Raw genomic sequence first — 17,500 nt, forward strand, 5'->3', positions numbered from 1 at the left:
AAGGCCCTGAACACAGCAATGACCTAAGTTATGGGCCCTGGACAGTCTGGACGGATTGTATGGCAGCTGCTGGACTGAAAAAATCAGGTGTAGTGCTGAGGCACAAACATGTACATTTCAAGCCTGCAAACTGTGACACTTTAAATAACGTTTAAGCCATCTTCATACCTTCGACATAATAGCACTGAAAGACCTAGATAGTCTGTTGATTTTATTGATTCTTTAACTGTTAATATCCTGATACATCATAGTCATAGTACCCTCTCTTTCTGGTTCATTGTCAACAAGAACCATATACAGTTACACAACTTTTAATGCTCAGTATCAAAGCTCACACAACACAACATTACACAACACAACACAACACAACACAATAATACACAACACAACACAACACAATAATACACAACACAACACAACACCACACAACACAACACAACACAATAATACACAACACAACACAACACCACACAACACAACACTACACTACACAGCACAATAATACACAACACAACACAACACAACACAACACCACACAACACAACACCACACCACACCACACCACACCACACAACACAACACAACACCACACAACACAACACCACACAACACCACACAACACAACACAACACAACACAATAATACACAACACAACACCACACAACACAACACCACACAACACAACACCACACAACACCACACCACACCACACAACACAACACACCACCACACAACACAACACCACACAACACCACACAACACAACACAACACAACACAATAATACACAACACAACACAACACCACACAACACAACACAACACAACACAATAATACACAACACAACACCACACAACACAACACAACACCACACAACACCACACAACACAACACAACACCACACAACACCACACCACACAACACAACACAACACAACACAACACCACACAACACAGCACAATAATACACAACACAACACAACACCACACAACACAACACAACACAACACAAGTACAGCGGACTCTTCCTGGTTAATTATCAACAAGAACCATAAACAGTCATGATTTGTACTGCTCAGTATCAGAGTTCACATAGTACAACATTCAGACTGAACATTTCCATCAGAGTTCAATCTTGTTATATGACGATTAATCAAAAAGAGAGTTTACTCACGTTTCTCTTCTTCTGGCTGAGTTCTGGATACAAGTTGGAGCTCATCCCTTAGCTGTTACAGAGGGGAATGTCCAAGCTCCTTGATTCCCAGTCACCCCTTGCCTCAGGAGAGAGTGGTTGACTTTAACTTGAATGTTTATTTTTTGGCATTAAGCTTTCATCCAAATCGATTTACAATAAATGCATTTGTCTAAGTGAATCATCTATCCATCAGTAATCATAAGAGTAGTCAGAAAGGCTTCCAACACCATTGTAGTTATGTCAGTTAAAATGAATCTACACCATCATTTTAAACATACATTTTTAGATTAGATTAGATTCAACTTCATTGTCATTGCAGTACAAGCATCAGACAACGAAATGCAGTAAAAAGTGTATGTCAGAAGTGGGATTCGAACCCACGCCTCAAAAGGACACTGTAATCTGAGCACAGTGACTTTTCTTTTCTTTCTTTTTTCTCTTTTCATTCTAAAAATATCAAATAGATTCATGTACATATCAAAGTAAAAGGAGACATACATACATGCATACATACATTAATGAAAGGAGACATACATACATGCATACATACATTAATGAAAGGAGACATACATACATGCATACATACATTAGTATACACTTCTCCTGCCATCTCACTTCAGTACAATGCAACAAGGCCTGGGTTAGACAAGAAAAACATGTAGACCAAAATAAAATAAAGGGCAGGCCGTACCCCCCTTCAACTCAAAGAAACCAATAAAATAAAATAACCCTCAGCTAATAATAATAATAATAATAATAATAATAATAATAATAATAATAACTTTAATTTATATAGCGCCTTTCAAAAACCCAAGGACGCTGTACAAGGGGGTGAAACAATGACTAGGGGCCAAATGCCTTGGAAAACAGATGAGTTTTGAGGGCTAGTTTGAAGGAGTCCAGGGTGGGGGCGTTGCGGATCGCTGTGGGGAGGGAGTTCCAGAGAGTAGGTGCAGCCACGCTGAAGGCTCATGCCCCAAAGGTCCGTAGGTTGGTGCGGGGGGTGGACAGCAGGCCCATGTCTGCGGACCGCAGGTTCCGGGAAGGGGTATGCTGGGGGAGGAGGTCAGTTAGGTACTGGGGGGCGCAGGTGTGAAGGGATTTGTAGGTGAGGAGGAGGATTTTGAATGTGATGCGGGACTTGACCAGGAGCCAGTGGAGGTGAATGAGGGTGGGGGTGATGTGCTGCTAGGGCTTGGTGTGGGTGAGGACCCTGGCAGCTGAGTTCTGCACGTAGATAACCCTCAGATCTTTATTTCCATTTTGCCACCCATAAAGAAATCAAACCACTTCCCCGGACAAAATCCTTAACAGAAACCTCCCTCCTCAAATGTTTAAAAATCCCCCAAACATCCCTCCTCATTGCAGATTCAAATAAACCCCAAGCATCCACTTTTCTCTCTTCAAAGTGAGCTATATTCCTCCGTCTCCATACTATAGCCTAGCATGACTCAACACAAAATTCAGGAGATTCACATTATCAACATTAATTAATGTTAACACATTATTATTTAAGTTTTTGTGGGCAAAGCTTATTATTATTTTTAGTGTTGATGATTCATCTGATTGATTTAAAGTTAGTGGGGCAGTCACTCATATTTTTCATTTTATTGGACAGATATAGTGCAGACAGACAGGAAAGTAAGGAGAAGAAGGGAGAGAGGGCATGTCAGCAGGGCATGGGCCGGACTCGAACCCATGTCAACATGGGCATATGTGTGCACTGTAGACCGCGGTGCTAGACCACTGGACCACCATCTGATTGATTTAATAGTACTAACTTACTTTGATGACTTTCTAATTTTTATGAACCTCTGTTGAAATTGCATTATTTACTTGTTTGGTAAAGTACATATGTTGTAACCCTAACCCTAACCCTTTTCTATATATTATGTATTAGTTTAGTCTCTTTGCCATTCAATTCTTGCTATAATGTAGTGAATATGATGCAATATAGTAAATATTATGTATTATGTCCTTAGTTGATGGTATCAGAAGTTCTGAATAAATCAGACGTTTATTTGTTTTGTTTTTCTTAAAGGTTTTCAACCTACTTCTATTGATAGAAGTACCTACTTCTACCTCTCCTTCTAGGGAGAAGGCTACTTCTACGTACTTCTATTTTTACCTCAAATAAATGGGAGAAAAAGATCCCAAAGAAGCAGAGTTGTCCAGCGTCCTCTGTGTCCCCCAGGCCTCTTCCAGTTGAGGCAGACAATTGAGAAAACCCCCAGATAACTCAACAATCATCATCATGATATTAAAATGAAGGAACTTAACTATAGGGCTAGTTCAGGCTAGTAGACTAGTGCTGCCACTATGGCGCCTCTGTCAGGATGAGAAGGAGGAGGCAGAAGGTGAAACAGCTGTCTTCACATCCACTCCCTGCTATCTTACACATAGCTCCTTAATACAGCATCAGAACTCAAACACACCATTTTACCAACTCTTATACACATCCACTCTCTCTCCTCAGGGTCAGAGACTCTGGGTCTCAGAGTTCATCATCAATCTGACTGATAATCTAATGATTCATCTGGATTGTTTCATGATCAGCTGCATTTCCAGAAATAATTTTAAAAAGTAATAAAATAATAAACATTCAAATCCCATGCTTCTGTTATGCAAGTCTATTGCACTTTTTTCCCACATATTTCACAATGAACAATCAACCAACTGGTTGTCATCAACTGCTGCAGACAGGATCTGAGGCAGGAGTAGAAACCTACACTGACACAGTCCTGAAGACTTTCCAGTCAGAGACCCCTCCATCTCACAGGACCTGGACTGCTGCCCTCTAGTGGTCAGAGTGGGACTGACACTACACACACAGAGGACACATCACAATCACAATCACAATTATTTTTATTAACTATTTTTATTAATTATTTTTAATTATTTTTACTAAGTATATGTACACATACAGGAACTGGACTTGGTGAGGTTGGTGCATAGGACATAAAAAACAACAATATATAACCAAAAATAGTTTAAAAAGACAATGGAAAAAAGAGCAATAGAACAATAATTATGTAGGTTGTAGATTAGAGTAATGTAAAACTAATATAAATTACACTTTCAGTTGTATGTGTGTAGATTTAACTTGAGATTAGATTAGATTCTACTTTTTTGTCATTGCAGAGTACACATACTATAACAACGAAATGCAGTTTAGCATCTAACCAGAAGTGCAAATAGTGATATATGAACATATAGATATAGAAACGTGACAATGATAGTGATAGGTACAGTAAGACATGTACGGTAGTTTAGAGCTATGTACAGTTATGAGCTATGTACAGTTAAGAGCTATATACAGTTATGAGCTATGTACAGTTATGAGCTATGTACAGTTATGAGCTATATACAGTTATGAGCTATATACAGTTATGAGCTATGTACAGTTATGAGCTATGTACAGTTATGAGCTATGTACAGTTATGAGCTATGTAAGGTACCTTATGTACAGTATGTAATGTGCAGATGTATAAAGAGGCTATATCAAAGAGGCATGTGCAATGTGCAATATACAGTATATGCAACGGTAGTGTGTGTGTGTGTGTGTGTGTGTGTGTGTGTGTGTGTGTGTGTGTGTGTGTGTATGCGTGCGTGCTTGCATGTGTGTGTGTGTGTGTGTGTGTGTGTGTGTGTGTGTGTGTGTGTGTGTGTGTGTGCCAGGCCGCCAATGTAAATAAGAATTAGTTCTTATTGGCCCTGCCTGGTTTAATAAAGGTTAATATTCTGTGTGTGTGTGTACTTAATGGCGCTTTTCCATTGACCGGTACGGCACGCATTTGTATCCTACCCGTACCGGACTTTCAGAAACTCTTCTCCATTATACACAACAGACCTGGAGCGAGCCGGGACAGTAGGAGGAGTTAAGTGTCATAAGAGCACTTCACTTTAATAAGCATCACAGCTCAAATACCCAATAGGTCTAATCTTATGTACGCTGCTGCCCTTGTCTTTAAACAACTCTTATCCCTGTTATAGGTTTTGTCTTTAAACAACTCTTATCCCTGTAGAATGCATGTATTTGACTACTACCAAGGCCACATACACTTTAAAGGAGAAGTTGGTTTTCTGTTCAGTTCCTCTTTATAACCAGCTATGAATGGTGCAGTTTGTGTTGACTGTAGAGTAATGCAGTAACATTTATAATTTAGATTAAATGAATCAATAAAAAAGACAAATTACCCGTACACTAAAACCACCATATGTACAATCAAGGCTACAAAGGTATGCATCAAATCAGCATAACAATCGCAAAAGGTTGAAATAAAATCTGAAATGTCCCCGTTTTCTGACATCCTAACATAAACAATAGGTCACAAGTGCACACTTCAGGATGAAGGGTAGAGCATCTGAATCCTGAAGCAGGAAAGTCAACTATGGTCAAACACAATCAGCTTAAATATCACAAAGTCCACATCAAATTAGAAACGTACCTGTTTGACCTGCCTGTCACTCCTCTCTGGAGCCCCCCATCACTGTGAACACAGTAAACTGGTCCTTATTGGTCACTTCCAGCACACTGGCTGACAGAGGCTCAGGCCTCACTGTTCACTGGGTGCTTTAATGAATTAATTTAATGTCTTGGTGTTCTACAAGTCTGCTCCTCTGATAACAGTCCTATGTTGCTGCACAGTTCCAACTTCCTCTACCTCTCTTGCCTCACAGAGGAACTGAAACCTTCAGTTGAACAACAGGAACTCTAGCAATAGACCAGTCTTAGGCTACGTTCGTAAACTCGCTCTGGAAATCTGATCAGCACTCATGGAATGCCTCGTCCAATCAAATGACCTGGGCTCTTTATGACGTTGAACCCCGTGTGCGCTCCCGGTGCTCTCAGAGGGAGTTTACGAACACACCCATAGGATCTAACAGGAACAACTTAATATTTATCAGTCTCTTTGAAAAATAAATTGATTCAAAGTAACAGCCCAGCAAAATTGAACATGGCACTTTTTAAGTTTATTTCGGAATGGAATGGGAAACATTTGCATAGAAAGAATATCAAGAAATACTGTTTTTAGTAACTCGAATGTAATTTTTCTGGAATTACTGCTAAACCATGTAGTACAAAGGCTTGAGACCTGGTCCTTAGTGCAGTGTCAAGCCAGGTAGATATACATGAACTACAAAGTATGTAACTACTAGGGGTGTGTATTCTAACTTGACGGATTTTGTAACTTTCAGGCACTGACATTTTGATACCGCCTAAATGCTATTTATCCAGCCCAACCCGCCCAAATGCTTTTTTTCCAGCCCAGTGTGATCAAAAGTAGCCCATTCGGCGTGAACACGCCCGATATGGCAACCCTGCCGGCAGGACCCAACGCGACCACTTCCGGGTTCTTTGGTCGAAGATCTTCAAAATAAGAGTCCGCTTTGTCAGACCTACGGAAAAAAGAGAACTATGAACAGTGGATACAGTTTTACATACATATCGTGACGTTAGAATTATAAGGTTCTATCTCAATTTTTGTCAAAATTGTTTTTTTTTACATAATCTGATCCATTAGGTGTTTATTAATGCCTGTGTGGTGTTATTTTTAAAAATGTTGACATTTTTGAGTTAGTAATTAATAAAATACAAAGGTTCCATCTCACAAAACATAATGGAATGTAAACACTTTGACGCTCAATATGTCTGAACTGCCCTAAACGGAGATAGAACCGTATCATTCTAAACGGAGATAGAACCTTATCATTCTAAACGGAGATAGAACCGTATCATTCTAAACGGAGATAGAACCGTATCATTCTAAACGGAGATAGAACCGTATCATTCTAAACGGAGATAGAACCTTATCATTCTAAACGGAGATAGAACCTTATCAAATCTAAACGGAGATAGAACCTTCTCATTCTAAACGGAGATAGAACCTTCTCATTCTAAACGGAGATAGAACCTTATCATTCTAAACTCATGATATTCTAATTCTAGACACCGATGCCCATTCGCGTTTCAGGGACTTTTATTGTGAAGTTGACTCCCCGCCGATGACACGGATGTGAAACTGTCATTTCGGGAAACAGCAACAGTTTGTTTGACAGCTGACCAGCAGCGTTGCGTTTGAGAGTTGCAAATCATAATAATAATATCTCATCCTAACATCTCATGCGTGCAACGACCAAACAACCGGACGAGAAGCCAGCCCGACCCCTCTCTTCATCGACATGTCGCGCTTCAAAAGAGGCGGTGGTGGTGGCTCTCTGGTCGGGTTTAACCCGGTGAAAGCAGAGGGGTCTGCGGTTCCCTCCGGGCTGCTGAAAGCTGCCAGGAAAAGCGGCCAACTGAACCTGTCCGGCCGGGGTCTCACAGAAGGTAACGCGGCATGCTGTAGTCGCCTAGCCCTAGATTGTCTTTTATCCGCATGTATCCAGTCCCACAGAATGTCTTTTTTTATCCATCTTGTGAAATGTTTATCTATTTTATTTGATCTATTCTTTCTAGTCATTTTTTTATTTTCTTACTATCCTCCTCTTGCTTTATTTTTTATTTTTTTTATGTTGTATTTAAAAGCACTTTGAATTGCCCCTGTTGTATGAATGAATGAAAGCTTTATTTCGAACATGTGAAAAAAGAAATAGTTAACAACAAAAAAACAAGAAAAAACTAAACAAAACAAAAAATACTATTAACTTAACATGTCCGAAAAGGAGTAGGAAGAAGCATAAGCTTATTTAATCCTACCCCTTCTCCAATTGATACTCAGAGATTAATAATTAATAATCAGATTCTGCAGTTAACTTCAATATTAATATAATATTTTTTAAATTAAATCAAATTTATTTACGTATTTACATATTTACCAACAATAGAACACAGATAATGTAAATAAACAAATAATCTGTGGAAACACAGTATTGTATGAAAATGTGCTATACAAATAAACGTAGCTTGCCTTGCCTTGCCTTGCTGCAGTCCCACAGAGTGTGTGGAGGCTGAACCTGGACACCCCGGAGGAAGCCAAACAGAACCTGGCCTTTGGGTCCGAGGAGCAGTGGTGGGACCAGACGGACCTGACCAAGCTGCTGCTGCCCTCCAACAAGCTGCACGGCCTGTCTGAGGACCTCCGTCTGCTGCCCGCCCTGCTGGTCCTAGATGTGGGTTATACCCTGTTATACCCTGTTATACCCTGTTATACCCTGTTATACCCTGTTATACCCTGTTATACCCTGTTATACCCTGTTATAGGTCTGAGGACCTCCGTCTGCTGCCCGCCCTGCTGGTCCTAGATGTGGGTTATACCCTGTTATACCCTGTTATACCCTGTTATACCCTGTTATACCCTGTTATACCCTGTTATAGGTCTGAGGACCTCCGTCTGCTGCCCGCCCTGCTGGTCCTAGATGTGGGTTATAACTAACCCTAACCCTAACCCTATAACTTATACACCACCCTGTTAGCAGCTCCGCAAGGGAGTTAACTGTCTGGGTGGTGTAGCTAGTTAACTGTCTTGGTGGTGTAGCTAGTTAACTGTCTGGGTGGTGTAGCTAGTTAACTGTCTTGGTGGTGTAGCTAGTTAACTGTCTGGGTGGTGTAGCTAGTTAACTGTCTGGGTGGTGTAGCCAGACTGTCTTGGTGGTGTAGCTAGTTAACTGTCTGGGTGGTGTAGCTAGTTAACTGTCTGGGTGGTGTAGCTAGTTAACTGTCTTGGTGGTGTAGCTAGTTAACTGTCTGGGTGGTGTAGCCAGACTGTCTTGGTGGTGTAGCTAGTTAACTGTCTGGGTGGTGTAGCTAGTTAACTGTCTGGGTGGTGTAGCTAGTTAACTGTCTTGGTGGTGTAGCTAGTTAACTGTCTTGGTAGTGTAGCTAGTTAACTGACAAAGCCCCTTTCACACGTACGAGTCTTCCCAGTAAATTCCATGGAATTTACCTGGAAAGGGGTACGTGTGAACGCGATTTACAGGGAAACACAGTTAGACACAGTTAGGGGTGTAACGGATCACCTAACTCACGGATCGGATCGGGTCACCGTTTTTGAGTCACGGATCGGATAATTTTTCGGATCAACACAAAACATTTTTGTTTTTATAAAAACTGCTTTTTCCTTGAATTCTGTAAAAACACCACTTTTACTATGTGACAAAAACCAACAACATTCAAGATGTCAAAACTGGTAATATATATATCTACATACATATATATACATATATATAATATATATAACATATTCTACACTCAAACATTACATAATTATACTGAAATACACTCAATTTAAATGATAGGAGAGAGGGAGGAGGCGCCTGGTTGCAGCAGTGAATCCCTGGGCTCTTTAAAGCAGATGAATAAACATGTTTTATGCCACTTTTAACTAAATAATAAAGTGAACCCTTATTTTGAACATGGTATGAAAAAAATGCCTACATTATCAGAAGTTGTCGAGCTACCTTTTTCGTGCCTCCCGTCATAGTTGACAGAGAAGCCAAAGTGCTCCCATACATTTCGAGTTCTTCTCCGCCGGAACAACGTAACTAGCACTCGCCATGATACACCTGGGCCGCGTTCGTAAATTCGCTTTGAGAGCGCCGGAGCGCACACTGGGTCCGACGTCATAAAGCGACCAAGTAATTTGATTGGACAAGAGGCGTTCCTTGAACGCTGATCAGATTCCAGAGCGGATTTACGAACGCAGCCTTGTTGTTGTGGAATCCCAGCTTCACGTGTAGTGAGCAAACAACGGATTCTTTTTCTTTCGCATTATCAACCTATCATTGCGCTTTAGAGTCAAACAAAGCCCGCAACTGTCGCGTCTATCTTTTCATGGCAACTCTACATTGTGATTTACAAGGGATATTAACTAATATTAAGTAATATTATTACTTGTTAACATTTTGCAATTGATCCGCGGTACACATGCGTTCCGAACCGTGGAGGGCGATCCGAACGGATCACGGAATTTCCGTGATCCGTTACACCCCTAGACACAGTGTTAGAATGGATGGGTAAGCTATCATTATATCACATCATTATCATTACGGGATTATTATGGGATACGAGTAGGCAATGCCATGAAATGCTTGGAGTAGAGCAACTCTTCAACAATACCACAGTAATCAACAATACAATTTAATAAAAGGTAATGAAAACCGTAACAATAATGGTTGTAGAAGTCTGTTCTGACGTGTTCTCCCCCCCCCCGACAGGTCCATGACAACCAGCTCACCTCTCTACCCAAAGCTATCGGAGAGTTGGAACAGCTCCAGAAACTCATTCTGAGGTACATACTAATGTCCTAGTCTTAGCCCTAACCCTAGTCCTGACCCTAATCCTGACCCTCACCCTGAGCCCTAACCCTGACTCTTCACCCCTAATCCCTCACCCCTGACCCTAACCCCTAACCTCTGACCCCTGACCCTGCCCTACTGCCCTGCAGTCACAATCAGCTGAGGGACCTGCCGGCGGAGTTGTTTGGGCTGCGGAACCTTCGCTGTCTCCACCTGCAGAAGAACCTTCTAGAACACCTGCCCGAAGAGGTGGCCCAGCTCCACGACCTCGACGACATCGTACGTTTACCGCCGAGCTCGGCTCCCGTAGGCCGAGAGGTCAAAGGTCACACTACTAGCGCAAAGCAAACTGGCTTCAATGGCAACAAATAAAAAACAGGTTTCATCTGTTCAGTCATTGTTTGAAGGTCACGCCCGGATCACACCGGATGCCTCTACCTCAGCAGCGCGTGTGTGCGTTTCATTTCGGCGCCCAAGTTGAACAGGTTAGAGCAGCCACACAGCCATGTTAACAGGTTAGAGCAGCCACACAGCCATGTTAACAGGTTAGAGCAGCCACACAGCCATGTTAACAGGTTAGAGCAGCCACACAGCCATGTTAACAGGTTAGAGCAGCCACACAGCCATGTTAACAGGTTAGAGCAGCCACACAGCCGAGGTATCACACATGATGCTGAGGTAGAGGTATCACACGATGCTGAGGTAGAGGTATCCGGTGTGGCCCAGGCTTCAGCGTGAACGGCTGATCATGTGACACACTTTGCTCCCTAGGGGAACCTTTTGGAGAACCCGCCCCCCCTCCCCCAAAAGAAAAACGTTTCACAGAAGGTTCTAAAAAGAACAAACAAGAATATAAGTAGAAAACAGTAAAACAAGACATTCCGAATCCGATCTCGCTAGCCTAATATCCATCAGGCAGGTCGTTGCAGAGCCTAGGGGTCCTGATGGCGAAGGCAGGGCGCCACCTTTTATTAACTTGTGACGGATCTGATCGTTTTCTCAGTTACTGGTTATGGCGGAGGATGTTGATCTCCGATGACTCTGCGTCTCTCCGTCGTGTCATTCCAACCGTTCAGTGTAAAAATAGCCCCCCTCAACAATACGGCCTTCAGGTTCAATGGTTGTTTGTTTGTCTCTGTGAAAGGACCTGTCCCACAACCAGCTGACCTCCCTGCCTGACGGCCTGGGGCGTCTCACCCAGCTGGGGAAGCTCAACCTCTCCCACAACCGCCTGACGACGCTCCCCTCCGGAGTCAGCGCCATGAGCAGTAAATATCTGTCTGTCTGTCTGTCTGTCTTGGTCTATCTGTCGGTTGGTCGGTCGGTTGGTCGGTCGGTCGGTCGGTCGGTCGGCCTGTCTGTCTGCCTGTCTGTCTGTTTGCCTGTCTGTCTGTCTCTAACCCTAACAACCTTCTCTCTAACCCTAACTATGTTGAGACTCATAAGATGGAGATAATGAAGACACTCTACCCTCCCCTCTCCTCTCCTTCTCTCCCCTCCCCATCTCTCCTACCCTACTCTCCTACCTTCCCCTCCCCTCTACTCTCCTCTCCTCCCCTCCCCACCTCTCCTACCCTCCCCTACTCCCCTACCCTCCCCTCCGCCCTACCCTACTCTCCCCCCTCCCCATCTCTCCTACCCTCCCCTACCCTCCCCTCCCCTCCGCCCTACCCTACTCTACTCCCCTCCTCTCCTTTCTCCCCTCCCCATCTCTCCTACCCTACCCTACTCTACTCCCCTCTCCTTTCTCCCCTCCTCATCTCTCCTACCCTACCCTACTCCGCTACCCTCCCCTCCCCTCCGCCCTACCCTACTCTACTCCCCTCTCCTCTCCTCATCTCTCCGCCCTACCCTACTCTGCTCCCCAGGTCTGCGGCTACTCGACTGCACTCACAACGAGCTGGAGAGCGTCCCTCCAGTGCTGGCTCAGATGGCCTCTCTGGAACAGCTCTATCTGAGACACAACAGACTCCGCTTCCTCCCTGAGCTGCCCGCCTGCAAGACGCTCAAGGTAAAGACAGTAGAGATGCTCATCAAATCAACGTTTATTTGTCACATAGACAGAATACAGCTAGCTCTTACAAAATACAACAATAAGTAGCATGTCATAGTGTGTTATAGGAATACTAGTATGTAACAGTATAGCATAGAGCAGGGGTGGCCATGCGCAAGCCGCATGTGGCTCTTTGCCTGTCTCTGTGCGGCTCTTTAATCCATTCATTAAAAGTGCGTGGCTCGCTCTCTGTGTCTCAATAGGCATCGTTTTGGTATGGCAATTCATGGCACTCGCCATACCTGGTTTACATTTTTTTTCATCTGAAACACGTTTAGTCATTTTGGTGATTTTATCCACTACACACAACGGTAACTCAAAACCTCCCGGCTCCATCTCACCCCACCAGCCGAGCGCTGTAGTGGAGCGCAGGGTTGCCAGACGGGATTGACAATTTCAAGCCCAACCAGTCTAAAAGCTGCCGAATCCACCCATCCAGAGTGACCAAAAGTAGGCCTATCTGGCAACACTGGAGCGGGACATCGGTTCCTCAATAAACAAGCCATGAGTAACGTTCATGTTAAAACCTTGTCGACGATTCTCGTTCATTCAGGTGTGTTAAACAAACTGTATAAATTCCATTTACATACTGTTGGTTCAAATGTAACATATTAATGAACAAGTTCATGTCATGTTCTGTCAGTACAAACATGTTCTAATGTTATTTTAGTGAGTTCGCTAGTTAGCGAACATTAAAGATTACAACAGCTAGTTTACGTATGTCAACAATTTCTCTATTCTCAATAATTTCAGTAATAATTGTACCAAATTGGGGCCAGTAACAATAACTTGTGTGTGAGTAAGTTATATGTGTGTGCAAGCATGTTTTTGATATTGTCAATTGTCTCACTTTTACTAGGTGAGCTGGTAAAACAAATATGCCAGGGGAAAAAAGGAAAATGGACATAAAGACCTCTTTTGGTCAAAGGGCAGCAGAGACAAGTACAGGGACACAGGTGAGGTCTAAACAGGTGACAGGGACACAGGTGAGGTCTAATCTAGTGTTTTAACAGTGCAGTTCGTTTAGAGTTGAGAATAGCTAAATCTGTTATGTTTTGTTTCTAAGGAGATTGAACCAGTCTGCCTGCTAGGAAAGATGTAGGCTACTACCTACATACTGTAGTTGTCTCCTTTATTCATTACCTTAATGTCACATAAGTAAATTGTATAGAAACAACTCACCAAAATTGACTATTGCACAACTGTTTTGAAAAAAAAATCCACTCAGACCTTGCCATACCTTGGCTTTTGCTGAAATGACACCACTGGTCTCATAGCCTATTGGAAATGTATTGCGTGTGTGTGAATGAGCGCTTTTGTGAGCCTGCATGTATGATGTGGCTCTTTCTGGTACTTAGTCTCCGACTGGTTGGCCACCCCTGGCATAGAGCATGGACCAGATTTCACCACAAAAACAGTCTGTAACAGTAATAATTGTATGCAATGCTAATATTAGTAAGTAACACTAATAATAGTATGTTATTATTGTAATTATTATAGTTATGTGGTCCTCTGTGGCTCAGTTGGTAGAGCATTGCACTAACAACGCATAGGTTGTGGGGACCACATATACTGAAAAATGTACGCCCTCACTGGAATGTCAGTCGCTTTGGATAAAAGCGTCCGCTAAATGGCGAATATTATAATCAGTGTCTGATACTGTTATAGGTCTATAATCAGGGTATCCGCGATGTCTTGAAAAGTATTAAAAGTTGATAAATCAATTTTGGGAAAATCAAGACCCTTAATAAGTATTAAAAAGTCTTATCACGATTTTATGAGGTCTTGAATTTTGTAGATATTTTTCTGAATTAGACTCTGTCCAAAGAGTTTGAGTCCTAAAAAAAAAAGTTTGGGAATTTATTCGTTCTATTAAAAAACAAAGATGAACCGGAAATGGTGTTGTATGATAGTGGTCTAGTGTCTATTAAAACTAAAACTGTTAAGTTAAAGATGTCACTGATGTAAACGGTTACAGCTCCAAGTGGCGGTGAGGTCTGGAAAAATATTGACACGGTCTTTAAAAAGTCTTAGAAAGGTATTGAAATTAACCTCAAGATTCCTGTATATACCCTGATATTATATTACAGTTAGTGTGACCTCTCCTCTCTCCTAGGAGCTGCACGTGGGGAACAACCAGATCGAGGTGTTGGAGGCGGACCACCTGAGACACCTGGGAGCCCTGAGCGTCCTGGAGCTGAGGGACAACAAGGTGAAGAGCTTGCCTGACGAGGTGGCCCTGCTGCAGGGCCTGGAGCGCCTCGACCTGGTCAACAACGACATCAGCAGGTAGGCGAGGGCTGGCGGACGGCTAGTTAAACAGTTAGCTAGCAGCTAGTTAGCAGACAGGTTAGGATAGCGTAGCATAGATGTACGCTATAACAGAGAGGTTGGCATAGATATACACTATAACAGACAGGGTAGCATAGATAAAGACTATAGAGAGGTAGATCTAGACTATAACAGAGAGGTTAGCATAGATATAGACTATAACAGAGAGGTAGATCTAGACTATAACAGAGAGGTAGATATAGACTATAACAGAGAGGTTAGCATAGATATAGACTATAACAGAGAGGTAGATCTAGACTATAACAGAGAGGTAGATATAGACTATAACAGAGAGGTAGACTATAACAGAGAGGTAGATCTAGACTATAACAGAGAGGTAGACTATAACAGAGAGGTAGATCTAGACTATAACAGAGAGGTAGATCTAGACTATAACAGAGAGGTAGATCTAGACTATAACAGAGAGGTAGATCTAGACTATAACAGAGAGGTAGATCTAGACCAGTGTTTCTCAACCCTCTCCTCGGGGCGCCCCAGCCGCACCACATATTTGATCTGTTCCACCACCAGCACACCTGATTCCACTAATCAAGTACAAAGCAATTATGGTTTTTACTTGATTAGTTGAATCAGGTGAGCTGGTGGTGGATCAGATCAAATATGTGGAGCGGCTGGGGCGCCCCGAGGAGAGGGTTGAGAAACACTGATCTAGACTATAACAGAGAGGTAGATCTAGACTATAACAGAGAGGTAGATCTAGACTATAACAGAGAGGTAGATATAGACTATAACAGAGAGGTAGATCTAGACTATAACAGAGAGGTAGATCTAGACTATAACAGAGAGGTAGATATAGACTATAACAGAGAGGTAGATATCGACTATAACAGAGAGGTAGATCTAGACTATAACAGAGAGGTAGATCTAGACTATAACAGAGAGGTAGATCTAGACTATAACAGAGAGGTAGATCTAGACTATAACAGAGAGGTAGATCTAGACTATAACAGAGAGGTAGATATCGACTATAACAGAGAGGTAGATATAGACTATAACAGAGAGGTAGATATAGACTATAACAGAGAGGTAGATCTAGACTATAACAGAGAGGTAGATCTAGACTATAACAGAGAGGTAGACTATAACAGAGAGGTAGATATAGACTATAACAGAGAGGTAGATCTAGACTATAACAGAGAGGTAGATATAGACTAACAGAGTGGTCCTTCCCCAGCCTGCCCAGCGCCCTCTGCCTCCTGCCCAAGCTGAAGATTCTGACCCTGGAGGGGAACCCGCTGAGAGGCATCAGGAGAGACCTGCTCACGGTGAGGGATGGCCACCGTAACCTAGACGACAGTATTGGTAACCTAGGTGACAGTATTGGTAACCGAGATGACGACGGCGGTGGTAACCTAGGTGATGGTAGCTGTAACCTAGACAACGGTAGTGGTAACCTAGGTGATGGTAGCTGTAACCTAGACAACGGTAGTGGTAACCTAGGTGACAGTATTGGTAACCTAGACTACGGTAGCTGTAGTCTGATGGCTGTTTGTTCTTCATCACAGAAAGGCACCAATGAGCTGCTGACATACCTGCGAGGGCGAATCAAAGGTACAGAAAACACTCACCGTCTAGTGAGACGTCTGTTGTTGTGTCTGTGGTGAGATGTCTGTTGTTGTGTCTGTTGTGTTTGTTGTTGTCTGTTGTTGTGTCTGTTGTTGTGTCTGTTGTTGTGTCTCTAGTGAGATGTCTGTTGCTGTGTCTGTTGATGTGTCTGTAGTGAGATGTCTGTTGGTATGTCTGTTGGTGTATCTGCTGTTATGTCTGTTGTTGTGTCTGTAGTGAGATGTCTGTTGTTGTATCTGTAGAGGAGCCAGGTGCTGCAGCAGTGGAGGTGAACACAGCCATGACCCTCCCCAGCCAAGCCAGGATCAACCTCCACGCCATCAAAACACTCAAGACCCTCGACTACAGGTAACCCTGACTACAGGTCGACATGAGGAGTAGCAGGTAGTCTAGAGGTTAGAGGTCAGGTTGTCTAGAGGTTAGAGAGACAGGTAGTTTAGAGGTTAGAGAGGCAGGTACTCTAGAGGTTAGAGGTCAGGTAGTCTAGAGGTTAGAGAGGCAGGTAGCCTAGAGGTTAGAGAGACAGGTAGCCTAGAGGTTAGAGAGGCAGGTAGTCTAGAGGTTAGAGAGGCAGGTAGTCTAGAGGTTAGAGAGGCAGGTAGACTAGAGGTTAGAGAGGCAGGTAGTCTAGAGGTTAGAGAGGCAGGTAGTCTAGAGGTTAAAGAGACAGGTAGCCTAGAGGTTAGAGAGGCAGGTAGTCTAGAGGTTAGAGAGACAGGTAGTCTAGAGGTTAGAGAGACAGGTAGTCTAGAGATTAGAGAGGCAGGTAGTCTAGAGGACAGTACCTACCGCTGCCGTTGTGCCCTCGAGCAAGGCACTTAACCCCTACTTTCTCCCGGGGCATTGACTATGGCTGACCTTGTGTGTTTAGAGCAAAGAAATACCTGTTGTTGTGCTCTGTGCAATGACAAAGGTTGAATCTAATCTAACACATGTAATGAAACACTCCACCTGCACCTTTAAAACACGCTCACACTCCAGCCACAAAGGGGGAGAGACAAGGGAGAGAGAGAGAGAGAGAGAGAGAGAGAGAGAGAGAGAGAGAGAGAGAGAGAGAGAGAGAGAGAGAGAGAAGAAGAGACAGGGACAGAGAGAGAGAG

At 43.1% G+C, this 17,500-nt stretch overlaps 1 protein-coding gene across 1 annotated transcript in view; it reads left to right on the top strand.

Annotated features, from left to right (window-relative positions):
• The first annotated feature begins 7,260 nt into the window (after positions 1–7,260).
• lrrc40 (leucine rich repeat containing 40) overlaps positions 7,261–17,500 on the top strand; it is a 14,827-nt gene continuing 4,587 nt past the window's right edge. Inside the window, exons 1-10 of the mRNA XM_080549159.1 lie at positions 7,261–7,523; positions 8,124–8,305; positions 10,349–10,422; positions 10,579–10,708; positions 11,574–11,697; positions 12,298–12,440; positions 14,599–14,771; positions 16,009–16,099; positions 16,340–16,385; positions 16,643–16,748. Coding sequence (XP_080405285.1) covers positions 7,376–7,523; positions 8,124–8,305; positions 10,349–10,422; positions 10,579–10,708; positions 11,574–11,697; positions 12,298–12,440; positions 14,599–14,771; positions 16,009–16,099; positions 16,340–16,385; positions 16,643–16,748 — 1,217 coding nt within the window. The 5' untranslated portion in view covers positions 7,261–7,375. The remainder of the gene's footprint in view (positions 7,524–8,123; positions 8,306–10,348; positions 10,423–10,578; positions 10,709–11,573; positions 11,698–12,297; positions 12,441–14,598; positions 14,772–16,008; positions 16,100–16,339; positions 16,386–16,642; positions 16,749–17,500) is intronic.

Source organism: Nansenia antarctica, assembly GCF_963989245.1.
Source record: "Nansenia antarctica genome assembly, chromosome: 19".
Classification (NCBI taxonomy): domain Eukaryota; kingdom Metazoa; phylum Chordata; class Actinopteri; order Argentiniformes; family Microstomatidae; genus Nansenia; species Nansenia antarctica.